We start from the raw sequence: 13533 nt of genomic DNA, 5'->3' as shown, positions 1-13533 counted from the left end.
TCTAGAAGCAGAAAACCACATGAACTCGAGAATTTCCTTCACCTAGAGTTTATGGCCTGGTTTGATAATTTCAATAGCTTTCTTAAAAAGCCATGGTGACATGCAACTGTCATCCGGATTGGAAGAGTTCCTCAACCAAGAGCTCAACAGACTTCTAGGCCTGGATGGGTATGAAACAACCACATGGATTTGAGAATTTTCTTTGCCATTAGTTTGTAGTCAGATTAAAAGGTTGGTAACTAGGATTTGAGAATTTTCTTTGCCATGAATTTGTAATCAGATTACAATCAAACAGTTCAATCTTTCCTCATTTGCATTTGTTCTCCCTACAGAAATAAAGTGGTCGAAGTAGAATACGAGGAATCTCTGCTTGAAGTTCTGCATGCCAGTTATTAAAATGGATGAGATTGAAACATGCATGATGAAATGCAAACTGATGTTCAGACTGTTAGTTGAATTGCTACTCTCAGTTCAGGTCATATCCAATTAAACTGTAACAGTATCTTCACTTTAATAAAGAGGAATATTACATAATGAAATTACAAAAATGTGCTGAATCTGATATGACACCTCTCTCAAAATCAAGGGCTGTGAATTTATGCTGCTACTTTTCCCTTTTTTATTTTACCCATGCTAAAAGAACATGTTACATACATGATATATGCATATATATACAATCGTAGAATGAATTGCAAATGATGTTGCCGCCACCTTCAGCGGATTCTTTGTGAGCTAGAAAAACAAAAGAATCTTACATTATCATTATACGGGGATTTTTTTTTTTTCCTATTTTGCTCTTTCTTCCACACTACAGATATCCAGTGATACTTTGGTTTCAAAAGGGTAGAAAGTTAGTCTGACCAGGCTTCAACTGTGGAGAAGAAAGGCTTGGGAAGTAGTAATCCTGGTACAGTGATTCCGACATCGGTATCCCTTCAAAACCAGCAAAAGAATTCTGCAAATCATCCAGATTTAAACCCATAAACCAATCATTGTCTTCTTTCAGATGCTCATCCATCTTAAAATTACTAGTCAGGTCTGTTTTCATCGCTTTCCCTCTACAGAGATGGTTAACCTCTGTAAATGAATCGTTATCAACATCTGATTCTGGAGTTCTGAAACTGTCTGATCCTGTGTCATCAATTGCCTCCAAGGAATCCATTGTCTCTTCAAAGGATGGTGCTTCTATTTTCTGCACGACTTTCTCCAATCCGTTCTTCTTATTATAAAGTCGGCAAAGAACCCAGTCATCCAACTGCAAAAAACCAGACCTCCATGTAAGCCCATTTGAAATTAGAAGTAGAGATTGAAGAAGAAGAGAATTTAGAATGGTGAAGCTTACCCTCAAGCTGCCCTTTTTGTTGGTGGAGCGGTTTGGATCCGCAAGTCGGTACTCGTGCATAATCCAATTAGTCTTAACTCCTTTGGGTGCTTTCCCAGCGTAGAAGACTAATGCCTTCTTTATGCCGGCATGCCTAGTGCTCCCTGTCGGTCTGATGGGTTTATCAGCACCGGTTGCCTTCCAATAGCCAGTACCAGCAGCCCTATTAGGCCTGGATCCGTTCGGGTATTTCCTGTCGCGCGGGGTGAAGAAATACCATTCCTTTTCTCCAAACAAAGCCTTCTCTGTTCATTCCAAAAAAATAATAATCACAAAACAGATTAATTGCATGTTAGAAATCAAAGCCCCACATCCAGAGAACAAAGAAAGTATAGCTTAAATATTCTTTTTTCTAACTTCTTTATAAGCAACATAGACATGAATGCATTCAAGTAATATTAGATATGGGTGTGTTTGGTTGCACCAAATATCATGAAATAATTTCTTTAATGTGTTTTTTTTTTTTTCATGGTGGAGGTTTTTCGGTACCTGGAAGCTGCCACGGATCGTATTTGTAGAGATCGACCTCAGCAATGATTGGAACGGGCAGGCACTGGTAAGTGGCTTTACGGCAGAGGTAATGGATGACGAGCTCCTCGTCCGTTGGATGGAAACGGAATCCGGGTGGTAAATTCAATTCAGCTTCAGCATCTCTTTCTCTCTTCATTTGCTACTATACAAAGATGAAAAATCAAGAGATATCTGTTCTTCTTTGATCTTTTCCTCTCTCACTCTGTCTCTCCTTCTTTCTCCTTTGCTCTTCTCTTCTCTTCTGTTTTGTGATAGTTGTGTGGGTTTGCTGAGAATGTTGAACTTGAGAAATCTTTTGGATTGGCATGCATATAAATATCTGGGGTTGGAGAGCGATTGGAGTTGGTAGACCCCACGCATCGTGGTGGAAGGTCTGGTGGCGGTGGAACCTAAGACAGCATGATGTGGCGTTTCCTCGTGAGCATGGCTCGTAGAAGGTGCGGATTTTTGTCGAGCTTTTGTCTGAGTCTTACATGGTCAGAGGTGGTGACGGCCGTCAGTCAATGGTCAAACGGACGTGCGGATGTTAGTGGCTTCTCATGCAAGGAATTTGTGACTTTGTGTCGCTAGTGCTCTCGCTCATTCAGTCATACCAGCATATACCGCCTGGGTGGGGCCCATCATGACGTAGAAAGATTATCCGAACCGTCCATCTGCTTGGGACTACTGGGCTTGGTCCGTGATCCAAAGTATCAAACTCAACAGATGATTTTCACTATCGATTTAGTGGCATTCAAACCGACGGTTGAAAGCAAGCAGCCCATGTGGTAATAGAAAATCGGTGAGCCGGTCCACATGTTCAGTTTGATTTTTTGGACCATGGCCCATTGACGGTAGATCCAAGCATTCTACTGTACCGATCATCTATCCGTGGTGCGCATGTGGGCCCCATAAAGCAACATGTTGGGTGGCAAGAGTTGCGATGGATGGAAAACGAACGCCACGAATATTAACGAACGAGGTTTGCGAAGCACACGCGCGGGTACAATGCATCACATCCATCCTCCTCTAAATGTGCTGGTGTGGCACTCCTGAGGTTGATCCAACCCGTCCATCAGGTGGGCCTGACCATTTAAGAAGAACTATCACAATCAAGTGGGCCATTACGTTAGAAACAGCTGATGCCTAAGAAAACCTTTGCCAACTCCTTTCCAGCCATCCATTTTCTGTTTTGTAGACTGTGGCTGACCTGGAAGGTGCACTGGCCTGATTTTTGGGCCAAGGCATCTTCCCAGTGGGATCCACACATGGACAGCTCGGATACTGTACACGTGTGCCATGATCGCACGCATCTGGCGTTTAGTGGTCAGCTTTGTACACGCTTGTGGGCGTGGCAGAGCTATTAACGGATTCATCTCCCCTTCGTAATTGTTTAAGCGCCTTTTCGGGTGCCTGATGGAGTATGTGACTACAAATCCATTGAACCAAGATATGGCCACGTGTCATTTATGCTGACGTCACATCGGGGCAAAACCACGCGTCATTGCTGACGTTTTCGCTGCCAATGTTTTTCTTCCTTATCTCCACTACATCCTCACGTGCGGAAAACCGTAAGTAACTACTGGCCTCCACCAAGAGCCGGCCGCGGATCGAGTCAACCGAGTCCGCGGACCAGATCCACTTTTGAGTTGGTTCGGGCAGATCTGTAAGTGATTCAGGCTCGGTGCAGAAATGCGAGCCGTTTTAGATGTTGGATGTGGGCACGTGGTGCCACTTATGGACATCCACTTGTAAGTGCGTCACACTTGGTTTTTCTATGCAGTATCTTCGAATGGTAGGGGTATTGTTTCTCTCAATATTTAAATTTAAGTTTTTTTTTTAAAAAGGTGGGTGATGAGATATGGATATGCCTTGTTATTATTATAATTAACTTCTTTGGAACATCTCTTTCCTTAGGTGTGCAAATATTATTTACTGTATCCATTGGTCATCCTATTATAAAATTAGAGGGGTGATTAGGTTTTTTTTTTTTTTTTTTAGCTTTCATAATAGTTATGTGGGTCAGCCATTCATCTTCAGCTTTACGAAGTCCCTAAAATTATGCAGATATCGTTAGTTCTTATTGCCCTACCCATCCATGCCTTTTCAAAGCGGTATTATAATGACTTTGATGTCTTTAATTCATGATAATTAATATCACATCTAGATAAGTGCCCCCTCCCATATGAAATTTTATTTAATTTAATACCTAATATTTGTTATCATTATTAGGATAGCATGCATTCTCCATTTATGCTTAAAACCTAGACAACCAATAATCTTCTATTAGTACCTTGGTTTGTCAATAATGTATGCTAGTGTGTCTTGAGTCGGTTGAGCCCTCGTTGGAAGATTAGAAGACAACCAAAAACTTGAAGACAAGTAAAATAAAGTGCCTTAGTGAATCTAGCCTTAGACCCCCTTAGTTCCAAAACAATATACCTCTAGATGATATAATTTAAATATGAAAATTTTATTTTATCATCTTAAGCCTTAGGAATCAATTTGATTTTGATCATCAGGGTTTTTAGAGGATCATATGATCTATAAATTTGACTATAGATTGAATCAAAAGTCGAATCAACATACCATAAATCAAATCGAAAATTATTTAGTCGAATCAACTCAAATCGATGGACTGCCGATCGAATTGAAAGTCGAATCAGAAGTGGCTAAAACTGTCCAACAAGCAGAATAATTAAGTCAAGAATTGTCCGATTGAATCGAATGTGCGCTCGATCAAATTGGAACTAGCATTTAAAAATATGTTGGAGCCTTTTTTCTTATAAAATGGACACTCGGGCCTTTACGAGAAAAGATGATTTTTTAATGATTTTAGAGGCCTTGTGCATACAACTCATCTACTTTGCTTCTAGGCTCTAATCTATAGAGTTTCATGTCATCTTCTTTGTGATTCATCATTCTAATGAGCATTCCAAGCTCTATTTGAAGATGTACATGTTTCTTGCATTATTTAGAAGTTAGATACTAATCCCATAGGTAAACCCTTGTTTGTTATCCTCTAGATTGCCCATCTAGGTGAATCTCCAAATTGAAACCAACTACATCATTAGTTGTAAGAGATTCTTCCAACCCACTCTTCCATTCCTTAATACTCTCAATAGGAATATTAAAGCAAGGAGCCAATCGTAAGAGTTGAGAAGATTTGCATTAAAGATCGGAGGAGCAAAATGGAAGTCGCATCAAGATTGATCGAGTATCTCAAAAAGGCGTTATCAATGGGGCTCATCAAAACTAGTAAGAGTTTAAGAGTCCATAAAGTTTGAAACCCAAACTCAAATAGGTTATCGTGTAGGACCACCTTCGACTGCAGTATACGTAGGTACTTGTGTAACACCATCTCTGATGGGAATGTACGTAGATTAGTCCTTTATAGGACTAATCGAAGGTTATTAGTGAGCCTATAGAAAACCCTTGAAGTATCCTAGGGAGCCACCGACACTGGTGCATACATGGTGAACCTATTGAAAACTACTATAAATGTTAATGGTAAACTTATAGAAAACCATTGAGATAGTGAAATTTGGTTAACTCGGGTTTGAGTGCGTCAGCCAAGGGTATAGTTGGTATTTAGCCGAACCAATATACATTCTTGTGTTTGCGATTTTTTATGTGGATGTAATTCTATTTATGCATGTGAATGAATTATTTATATAAATGCATGAAATAATTTTATAGTAGGAACTTAGATTAAAGCACACAACTAATATTTTCCTATCTCTCATCATAGACTCTTTGCACTTTTTGTTGTATCTTTTATACCCTATGTTCTTGGATCCAATTAGCCTTGTGGCTTAAATTGCATTAGTTGGTAAATAATTTTAAGAGGATCTATTCACCCCCCTCTAGAAGTCCTCAAGGTTCTGCGTCTCATGGTATCATGTTAGATAACCGCACAATTTCAATTGGTATCAGAGCAGGATGCATTTCATGATAGGAAGTGCGGAAGTGTGAGCCCTCAAGATCTGATGGTCTACACGATATGAAACCTTCACGAAGCCAAAATTAACGCTCTAGATCCAGTAGCCTGCCTATTCACTATTGGAGCAGATGAGTCTATTCACTCATTTGATTCTACGGTATAGATGGCCCCAGATTATGATATATGGCTTAGATCGTCTTAAGGATAAATTAAACGGATAAATTTCTATATACCAACCACTATTCCTCTTTGTACTTTCGCTATTTTTAATGATTTCTTTCACGAGAGAACCTCATCCCTTTTATAGGAAATGTGGGAGTTTGAATAAGACCAAATTATCCGGTCTTATCCCTATCTCCCATCCTTATTCAAATTTATATTTGAAAATCATCTTCTAACGGAAGAGGCCGGAAGAGGCCTAAACTCATTAGACCCACCCACTAGTGATTGCCCACCAGTGGGCCCAACAGGCCTATGTCCAACATCTCCCACTCAATCACATGTGGGATAGGCATAAAAAAAATTATCCATCTAACTTGCCTAATAACAATCAAAGACCAAACATCGCGATCAAAAGAATCAAAAGCGTGGGACCAGCTGGATCACCGTAATCTTCTCACAGGTGTTAAAGTACTAAGTAACCGCCTAACTAGTACTCAATAACCCAAGCCTGTCCTAGTCCGCATGACCACACCGGATGGAGTTAACTCCCGATCTGGAGTACTCGGCTAACATACGCACTTATCCAACTTATCGAGTTATTCTGAAAACTCAATTTTTCACAAACTTTGATTAAAAACAATTTAAAGCAATACTTATATACATACTTTTAAGAATATCGTTTGCAAAAGTCTAATAAAAACAATTTGATACTGCCGGCGGATAAGTTTTCAAGTGCGTATTTAGAACTTGGTGTAGTTATCACGGGATCTTTCCCACGCAGATGTGTAATTTGGAATTAATTAAGCCGCTTTCCTAGCATAATTGAGTCTGGCCAATCAAGGACATTTCATCATAATACAGTAAAGTAGTGACACTCAATTTCATCCTCATATACACAAGAGGAGGGTAGCTAAGGACATAAAGAGTCACCTACAGGATTGGCTACTCGCACGTTGTAATGATTAGATCGAATCAAAACAATCTGTAGGTAAAAGGTCCCAGCACGTAACTACAATCCACGTCATAAAGTAGACAATACTAGGTGTATGTCGGGTCTACAATACGTAGGTACGACTCATCTCATTAGCTCATAACCTCGCTATAAATTCAGGCTATAACATTGATCGTATGAAAAGGAATGGTGCGATTATGTTATTCGACTTAATCAGTCTCATCTTTAATCTTAAAAGATTGTAAGCGGATATGACTCACTCATATCCTTACCTTTATTATTCACAATAAAGAGAAGTTCATACTTCAGTGCATGAAACTGGCCCCAAATGTACCTCTCTTGTACATTCAAGGTTGGTCAACCCGTGCAAGTGGGTGACCGGCCTGTCGATAAAAAAATAGAAATCCTACATGATCCATGATCAATGCTGATAATCTATTTACCTAATTTTTATTAGTATTCAATACTGAATAAATGGAATGTGCTATTCATTAATGAAAGATCAAAGGTACTAATTACAAGCATATCACTCAAGCTTTCCTCAATCCCATCTGCCTGATGTAAACCTGAAATAGATCTCTAGCTATAGGTTTCATCATGGGATCAACTATCATCTCCTTAGTAGGAATGTAGCTGAGGGCGACCTTCTTATCTCTCACTTGATCGCGGACATAATGATACTTGATCTCAATGTGCTTGGACTTCTGGTGGTGTTTAGGGTCTTTTGCCAAGTCAATGACAGATGTATTGTCTATCTTCAGCGATATAGGCTGATAAACGCTTGGTACAACACCTAGACCCAATAGAAATCTGCGAACCCATACACACTCTTGAACTACAACACAACATGCAATGTACTCAGCCTCCATAGATGAAAGAACTGTGGATGTCTGTTTCTTACTCGACCATGAGATAGCTCCTCCTACGAGTAAGAACACATCTTAAAGTAGACTTTCCCTCATTGGCGTCATTACCCCAAGTAGCATCAGAATATCATTTGAGCTCGAGACTTGTGCCTTTATAACACAACATAAGGTCTTTTGTTCCTCTAATATAGTGAAATATACGTTTGACGACTTGCCAATGAGATTGACCCGGGTTACTCTGATAACGGCTGACTATGCCAACTCCATAACTAATATCCGGTCTGGTGCAAAGCATAGCATACATTAAGCCCCCTACTGCGCTTACATAAGGTATCGAGGACATAGCCAATTTCTCGGCTTCAGTCTGGGGACACGATTTTTTGTTTAACTTGATAGCTTTATCCATAAGGGTTTCAATAACTTTTGAATTTTCCATCCTGAACCGCTCTAAGATCTTTTGTATATAGGTGGCTTGAGACAAGCCTAAAAATTTCTTAGGGTGATTCCTGATGATTTTTACCCCAAGAATAAAGTTGGCTTCACCAAGATCTTTCATCTTAAAGTTCAAAAATATCCAATCTTTAGTCAATATCAACAATTGTATATCATTACCAGCTAGCAAGATATCGTCTACATATAGAGATAGTATCGGAAAAGATCTTCCAGACCGTTTCATGTGTACGTAATGATATTCTTCAATCATTGTGAATTCAAAAGTAGTGATGGTTAAGTGGAACCTTATGTACTACTGTCTTGAAGATTGCTTCAGCCCATAGATAAATTTTAACAATTTACAGACTTTCTTTGGATCCTTTTTGTCCACATATCCCATGAGCTGTTGCATGTATATCTTTTCATCCAAGTCACCATTTAAGAATGCGGTCTTTACATCTATATAATATAACTTTAAGTTTAAACTTGTGACAATAGACAGGATCATGCGGATTGAGGAGAACTTTGCAACATGTGGAAAAGTCTCTTTGTAATCAATGACTTCTTTTTGTGTAAAACCTTTAGCAACTAATTGTGCTTTATACTTGTCCACTGTACCATCTGTCTTTCTCTTGATCTTTAGTATTCACTTATTACCTATTGCTTTGCGATTGGAAGGCAGATCAACAGGTTTCCGAAATTTATTCTTCTCCATGGAAGCGATCTCTTCATCTATAGCAGTCACCCAATTGGCCGATCTAGCAGATAATAATGCATCCTGATACAAACAGGTTCATCATCATCAACCGCAATGCTAGAGAATGTCTGCCCCTCAATATCGAAGTATCTTTGGGGAATCAATCCTCTTTCACTTCGACGTAACTCAGGAGCCTGTTGAGATGTTCTCCCACTATCCTGACGAACTATAAGAGCATCATCATTTTGAGAAGCAGAACTCCTACTCTCTTGAGATGCATTGGGTATTTCAAAGAGTTCTATTGGAACCTTTTGCTTCATTCGGCTGGGGTATCTATTTTCGACGAAGGTCATGTCACGAGATTCTATCTCAATCCATCGTTCATGGTCCTCGTAAACTAGAACGTATCCCTTTGAATGCATAGCGTACTTTATGAACACGCATTCAATGGTTTTACTATCAAGTTTACCTTTATGCGAAGTAGCAAAACATATCCCAAAGATCCCCAAGGGCATAGGTTGGCTAGAGAAGGAATCCTCTCAGACCACATCTCATATGGGGTCTTAGGAATGGATTTGGATGAGACTCTATTAAAGACATAGACGGCTGTTAACAATGCATCTTCCTAGAATGTGATAGAGAGATTGACTTGTGCCATCATTGATCTAACCATATCCAATAGTGTCCTATTTATTCTCTCTGCAACACCATTTTATTGTGAAGTGTAAGCCATTGTGTATTGCCGAACAATGCCCATGTTTTTATAATATAATTTAAACATTTCAGATGTATACTCGCCACCTCTATCAGATCGAAGGATTGTAATATTATTCTCAAGATGATTTTCCACCTCAGCTTTATATATAAGAAAACAATCAAAAGCCTCAGATTTGTGTGAGATGAGATACACATATCCATAGCGCGAGTAATCGTCAATGAAAGTGACAAAGTATTGAAATCCATTTCTGGCATGTACATTGAAGGGTCCATAGATATCTGAATGAATTATCTCTAGTGGGCCATTGGACCTAATTACTTTAGGAAATAGTTTCTTTGAAGTCTTCCTAAACAAACAATGTTCACAAAATGACAAATTAACTTTAGATAAGGAGTCTAACAAATCAGAATGTACTAGTCTTGTCATACGATCCTTTCCGATGTGACCTAACATCGCGTGTAATTTTTAAGATTTAGATACTACAGTTTCATTCGACTTAGCAGATAAAGCAAGAGGTGTATTATTACTATCTATGTCCAGAATAAATAAATCTGAAATTAAATTTTTCATGCAAAGATGAGGTTATTTGGTCTCAAAGAAACTCGTGTCCTGGAAAAGTGAATATTAAAACCATCAAATAATAACCTAGAAATAGAAATTAAATTCCAACGCATGCCCGAGGCATAAAGAGTATCACAGAGGATTATTGTTCGCCCTATGCGCCTGCAGATATGGAAAACGCCAATCCCTAGTATGTCTTCGATAGCATCATTTCCCATATGCACCTTGTAACTTCCCTTAGTTATAGGTCGAAATTCCTTGAGTTCTTGATGACTCCGTGTCACATGCTTTGTTGCGCCTGAATCCAAAATCTACTCGTTAGATATAGTATCAACGGAAAGGATTTCAGAACAAATGCCTATATACAAAGTATTTAGTGACCTAGGAATTACCGTCTTTTTATGGGCACATTGCTGGGCAAAATGGACAAAATTTTTACAAACAAAGCAGATTGTATTTATATTTTTTTGCTTCGTCTTTCCATTCCTCTTCTTGATATTTGGATGAGGTGCTGTGGACTTCTATTTTTGGTCATTCTTTTTCGCTTTCTTGCAAGCTTTGAACCGTTTCTTGTTAGCTTTTCGCTTATGGGTCTCTGCTGTAAAGGCCTTGGCCAAACCTGGCTGAATTGCATTCATTTCAACCTCTCGTACCAAATGGCCACAAAAGTCTCTGAATATAGTGATAGAATCAGTATGGTTCAGAATTCTTTTGATTGGGGCCTAAGTTCAGGCAAGGAACGGTGTATTGCTATTATCTTTTGATTTTCAGTCACCTTACACCCAACACTCCCAAGGGCACCTATCATTTACTTCATCTTACGGATATGATCTTTGATGGGGTAGTCGACTGACATCCTATACTCCTGAAATTCTAATTCTATTCCTTACAAATTGGATTGTTCTAATGAAGGAGGCGCCAAGTGCTGACAGATAATGGACTTGGTCCAGGTACTGGGGTGTGATAAGAGTCCTAACTAGCGACCATGGGAGTGTCTTGAGTGTCTTCGCCGCTACTCCATTCTTGTTGAGTTTTGATGATTTTTAGTAGATTTTTCTTAGTAAGATATACTACCGGATATATTGTATCATGAGTAGGGGATAGTGCAAGAAACTTGGAGAGTTTGCAGATGATACTGGGAAAGGGAAGACTTGTTTGGTGAATACCTTTGACAACTTGAATTAACTGTCTCACAATTAGAGTGGGTAAACATATTTTGGTTCTTTGATAGATATCACATAGGGTGTTTAGAGCAATTGGTGAGAGTGTGTTTCCAGAAACTTCACAGGGACATGCATTGGTACTCAATATGTCGTGAAACACTTTTGTGGTAGAGTCCATATGTAATGAAGACAAGTAGTTTTTCTATTTTTGGATATCATTGACTCATCACAGTGTTCTTGTCACTTCTTTCCAAACACTTGGATCATTTAAGCAACGATCAGTTGGTGAGATATGTGTGACTGGAAGATTCAGAAGTTCTCCCAGTATCAAAGGAGTGATCTCCTTATTTTGGTTCATGTAATTGATGCTGATCGACGGAGGATCATCTCGAGTATTATGACAAAAATTCAGAAATTGATAAACAAGGTCATATTGTATTTCTCCTCCTTAATAAAGGACGTTGTTCTACCCCATTGATTTTAGATAGATATTTGTCCCGTATGACTCTATGAGACTAGGTTTGATAAATCGATCAAAGGTAAATTCTTTTGCCCCTGTCATTAGAGTGCAGATAAGGAGTATAGGGTCTGATTTTTCTAGATGAGGTTTCTCCTTTTACATCTTCCTTTCCTTTGTTCTTGACCATGTTGTGTTGAAATCATAGAATAAATCAATAAGTACAAGTAAAATAATAGTTAATCTAAAAATGATGTTTCTATCTTATAAGTAAATACGCACATATAAATCATATAGTGAGTTCTTTTCAAAAACACCCTCTTTTGATTTTGTGCATTTGTAGTTCAGTGGGTTGTTTTGGAAAAACAATGGTATCCTTCTATGAGTTGATATGCAGTATGGAGCGGTTTGACTATTTTACTGTTGCAATCAACATCACAACCCCAAGATGATGTGTGATGGGAGGAGGTTAATCGGGCCAAGTTTTCATTGACATTTTTGCGCACACACAATCTTTTATAAGATTTTTTTATTTTTTATTTTTGTAGTAATGGGCTTGGAAGGATTAGGATTTATGCCTAGTTCTAATTGATCCTTCAATGACATGTTTCTTCTTGGATTGACTTTTCTCTAGACGGAGACAACCCATTATGCAAAGTGAAGTAAAATGATGAATGACCCGACAAATGATCCTAGTTTAGAGATGTATAGAGAAACCAATAGGATTTACATTGGTTTTTGTTGATTTTGGTTGTACAACCCTTCACACGAACTTTGGAGAAAATAAGAAATGGTCTAGCAGAACTAGGCAATGAAGGATTTCAATGACTTGACATGGCTCGATTTCGGTAGCACCGAAGGTAAAGTTTGGCGTTACCGAAGTCTTCTTGGAACTCAAAAGATCTTTAGGACTAAATTACCTACTATGCACAATTCTAAAATGGGATTCCATGGTATGATTGAAAGTGAAAATTCAGCATGAAATTATCAAAATGTTTAGAGGCCAAGAATCCTCAGATTTAACAATTACACCAAGCATCAGGCTTAATCCTTTGGTTTGACTCTAATGCATATATAGGAGGCATGATCCTCAGATATACCAATATAGTCCAAACGAACCAATAATTATTTGTTAGAAATGGTTGATCAATAGGTTATGAGTATTGTAATATGTGTATCAACCTTTTTTGGGTCAAGGCAAGTATCATATTATACATGACAGTTCAAAAGATATGCATGATACTTGTTTTATATGAAGTTGTTTATCATGAATGTACTTTTTATTAAACTCCATGGATCATCAAGAATTTGTATGTAAATTGATTCAAAAATAATATGCTTTTTAAGAGTCTATAATTAATTTTGAGTAACTGTGATTTACTTCTTGATCAATTTTTTTTTAAAAATATTTTTATCAACATCTCCCATTTTTAAAGTTCCCGACCCATTGACAAATATATCAAAAGATGGGTTAAGGAAACTTGTTGATTTACATGGACTAGATGTTACAAGGGCCCGAGTCATTTTCAGGGCACTTGTGTTTATTTTGTGTTACCCATTTTGGTAACCATTTTCTTTGAGCTAGAGGAGTATTTTTCTGAGTGACTTCCAAATGATTTAGATGTGACTTTTTGATTTATCTTGGAAGTAGCATTAGATTTCTTAACCATAGGACATTCTCATTTGTAATG

The 13533-nt window shown here is 38.3% G+C and overlaps 1 protein-coding gene across 1 annotated transcript; it reads right to left on the bottom strand.

Moving 5' to 3' along the window:
- Window positions 1–481: 481 nt before the first annotated feature.
- Window positions 482–2208, bottom strand: LOC131251189 (NAC domain-containing protein 68-like). Its single transcript, XM_058251759.1, has 3 exons — window positions 1871–2208; window positions 1343–1626; window positions 482–1255 (listed from the first exon to the last, which is right to left on the bottom strand). Exons 1-3 carry the CDS (start codon window positions 2046–2048, stop codon window positions 836–838), a joined length of 882 nt encoding a protein of 293 aa, XP_058107742.1. The 5' UTR covers window positions 2049–2208; the 3' UTR covers window positions 482–835.
- Between the last annotated feature and the right edge of the window lie 11325 nt (window positions 2209–13533).

The sequence above is a fragment of the Magnolia sinica genome, chromosome 7, assembly GCF_029962835.1.
Source record: "Magnolia sinica isolate HGM2019 chromosome 7, MsV1, whole genome shotgun sequence".
In the NCBI taxonomy this organism is placed as follows: domain Eukaryota; kingdom Viridiplantae; phylum Streptophyta; class Magnoliopsida; order Magnoliales; family Magnoliaceae; genus Magnolia; species Magnolia sinica.
Note: the sequence above shows the minus strand (reverse complement) of the source record. Positions and strands in the feature narration are given on the sequence as shown.

What these genes read in the sequence shown, in the direction of transcription:
- LOC131251189 (XM_058251759.1), bottom strand. Translation starts at nt 2,048, where the DNA reads ATGAAGAGAGAAAGAGATGCTGAAGCTGAATTGAATTTACCACCCGGA. An exon ending in CGATCCGTGGCAGCTTCCAG is followed by an intron (nt 1,627 to 1,870) that starts GTACCGAAAAAC and finishes TGGAATGAACAG; the next exon opens with AGAAGGCTTTGTTTGGAGAA. An exon ending in ACAAAAAGGGCAGCTTGAGG is followed by an intron (nt 1,256 to 1,342) that starts GTAAGCTTCACC and finishes GGTTTTTTGCAG; the next exon opens with TTGGATGACTGGGTTCTTTG.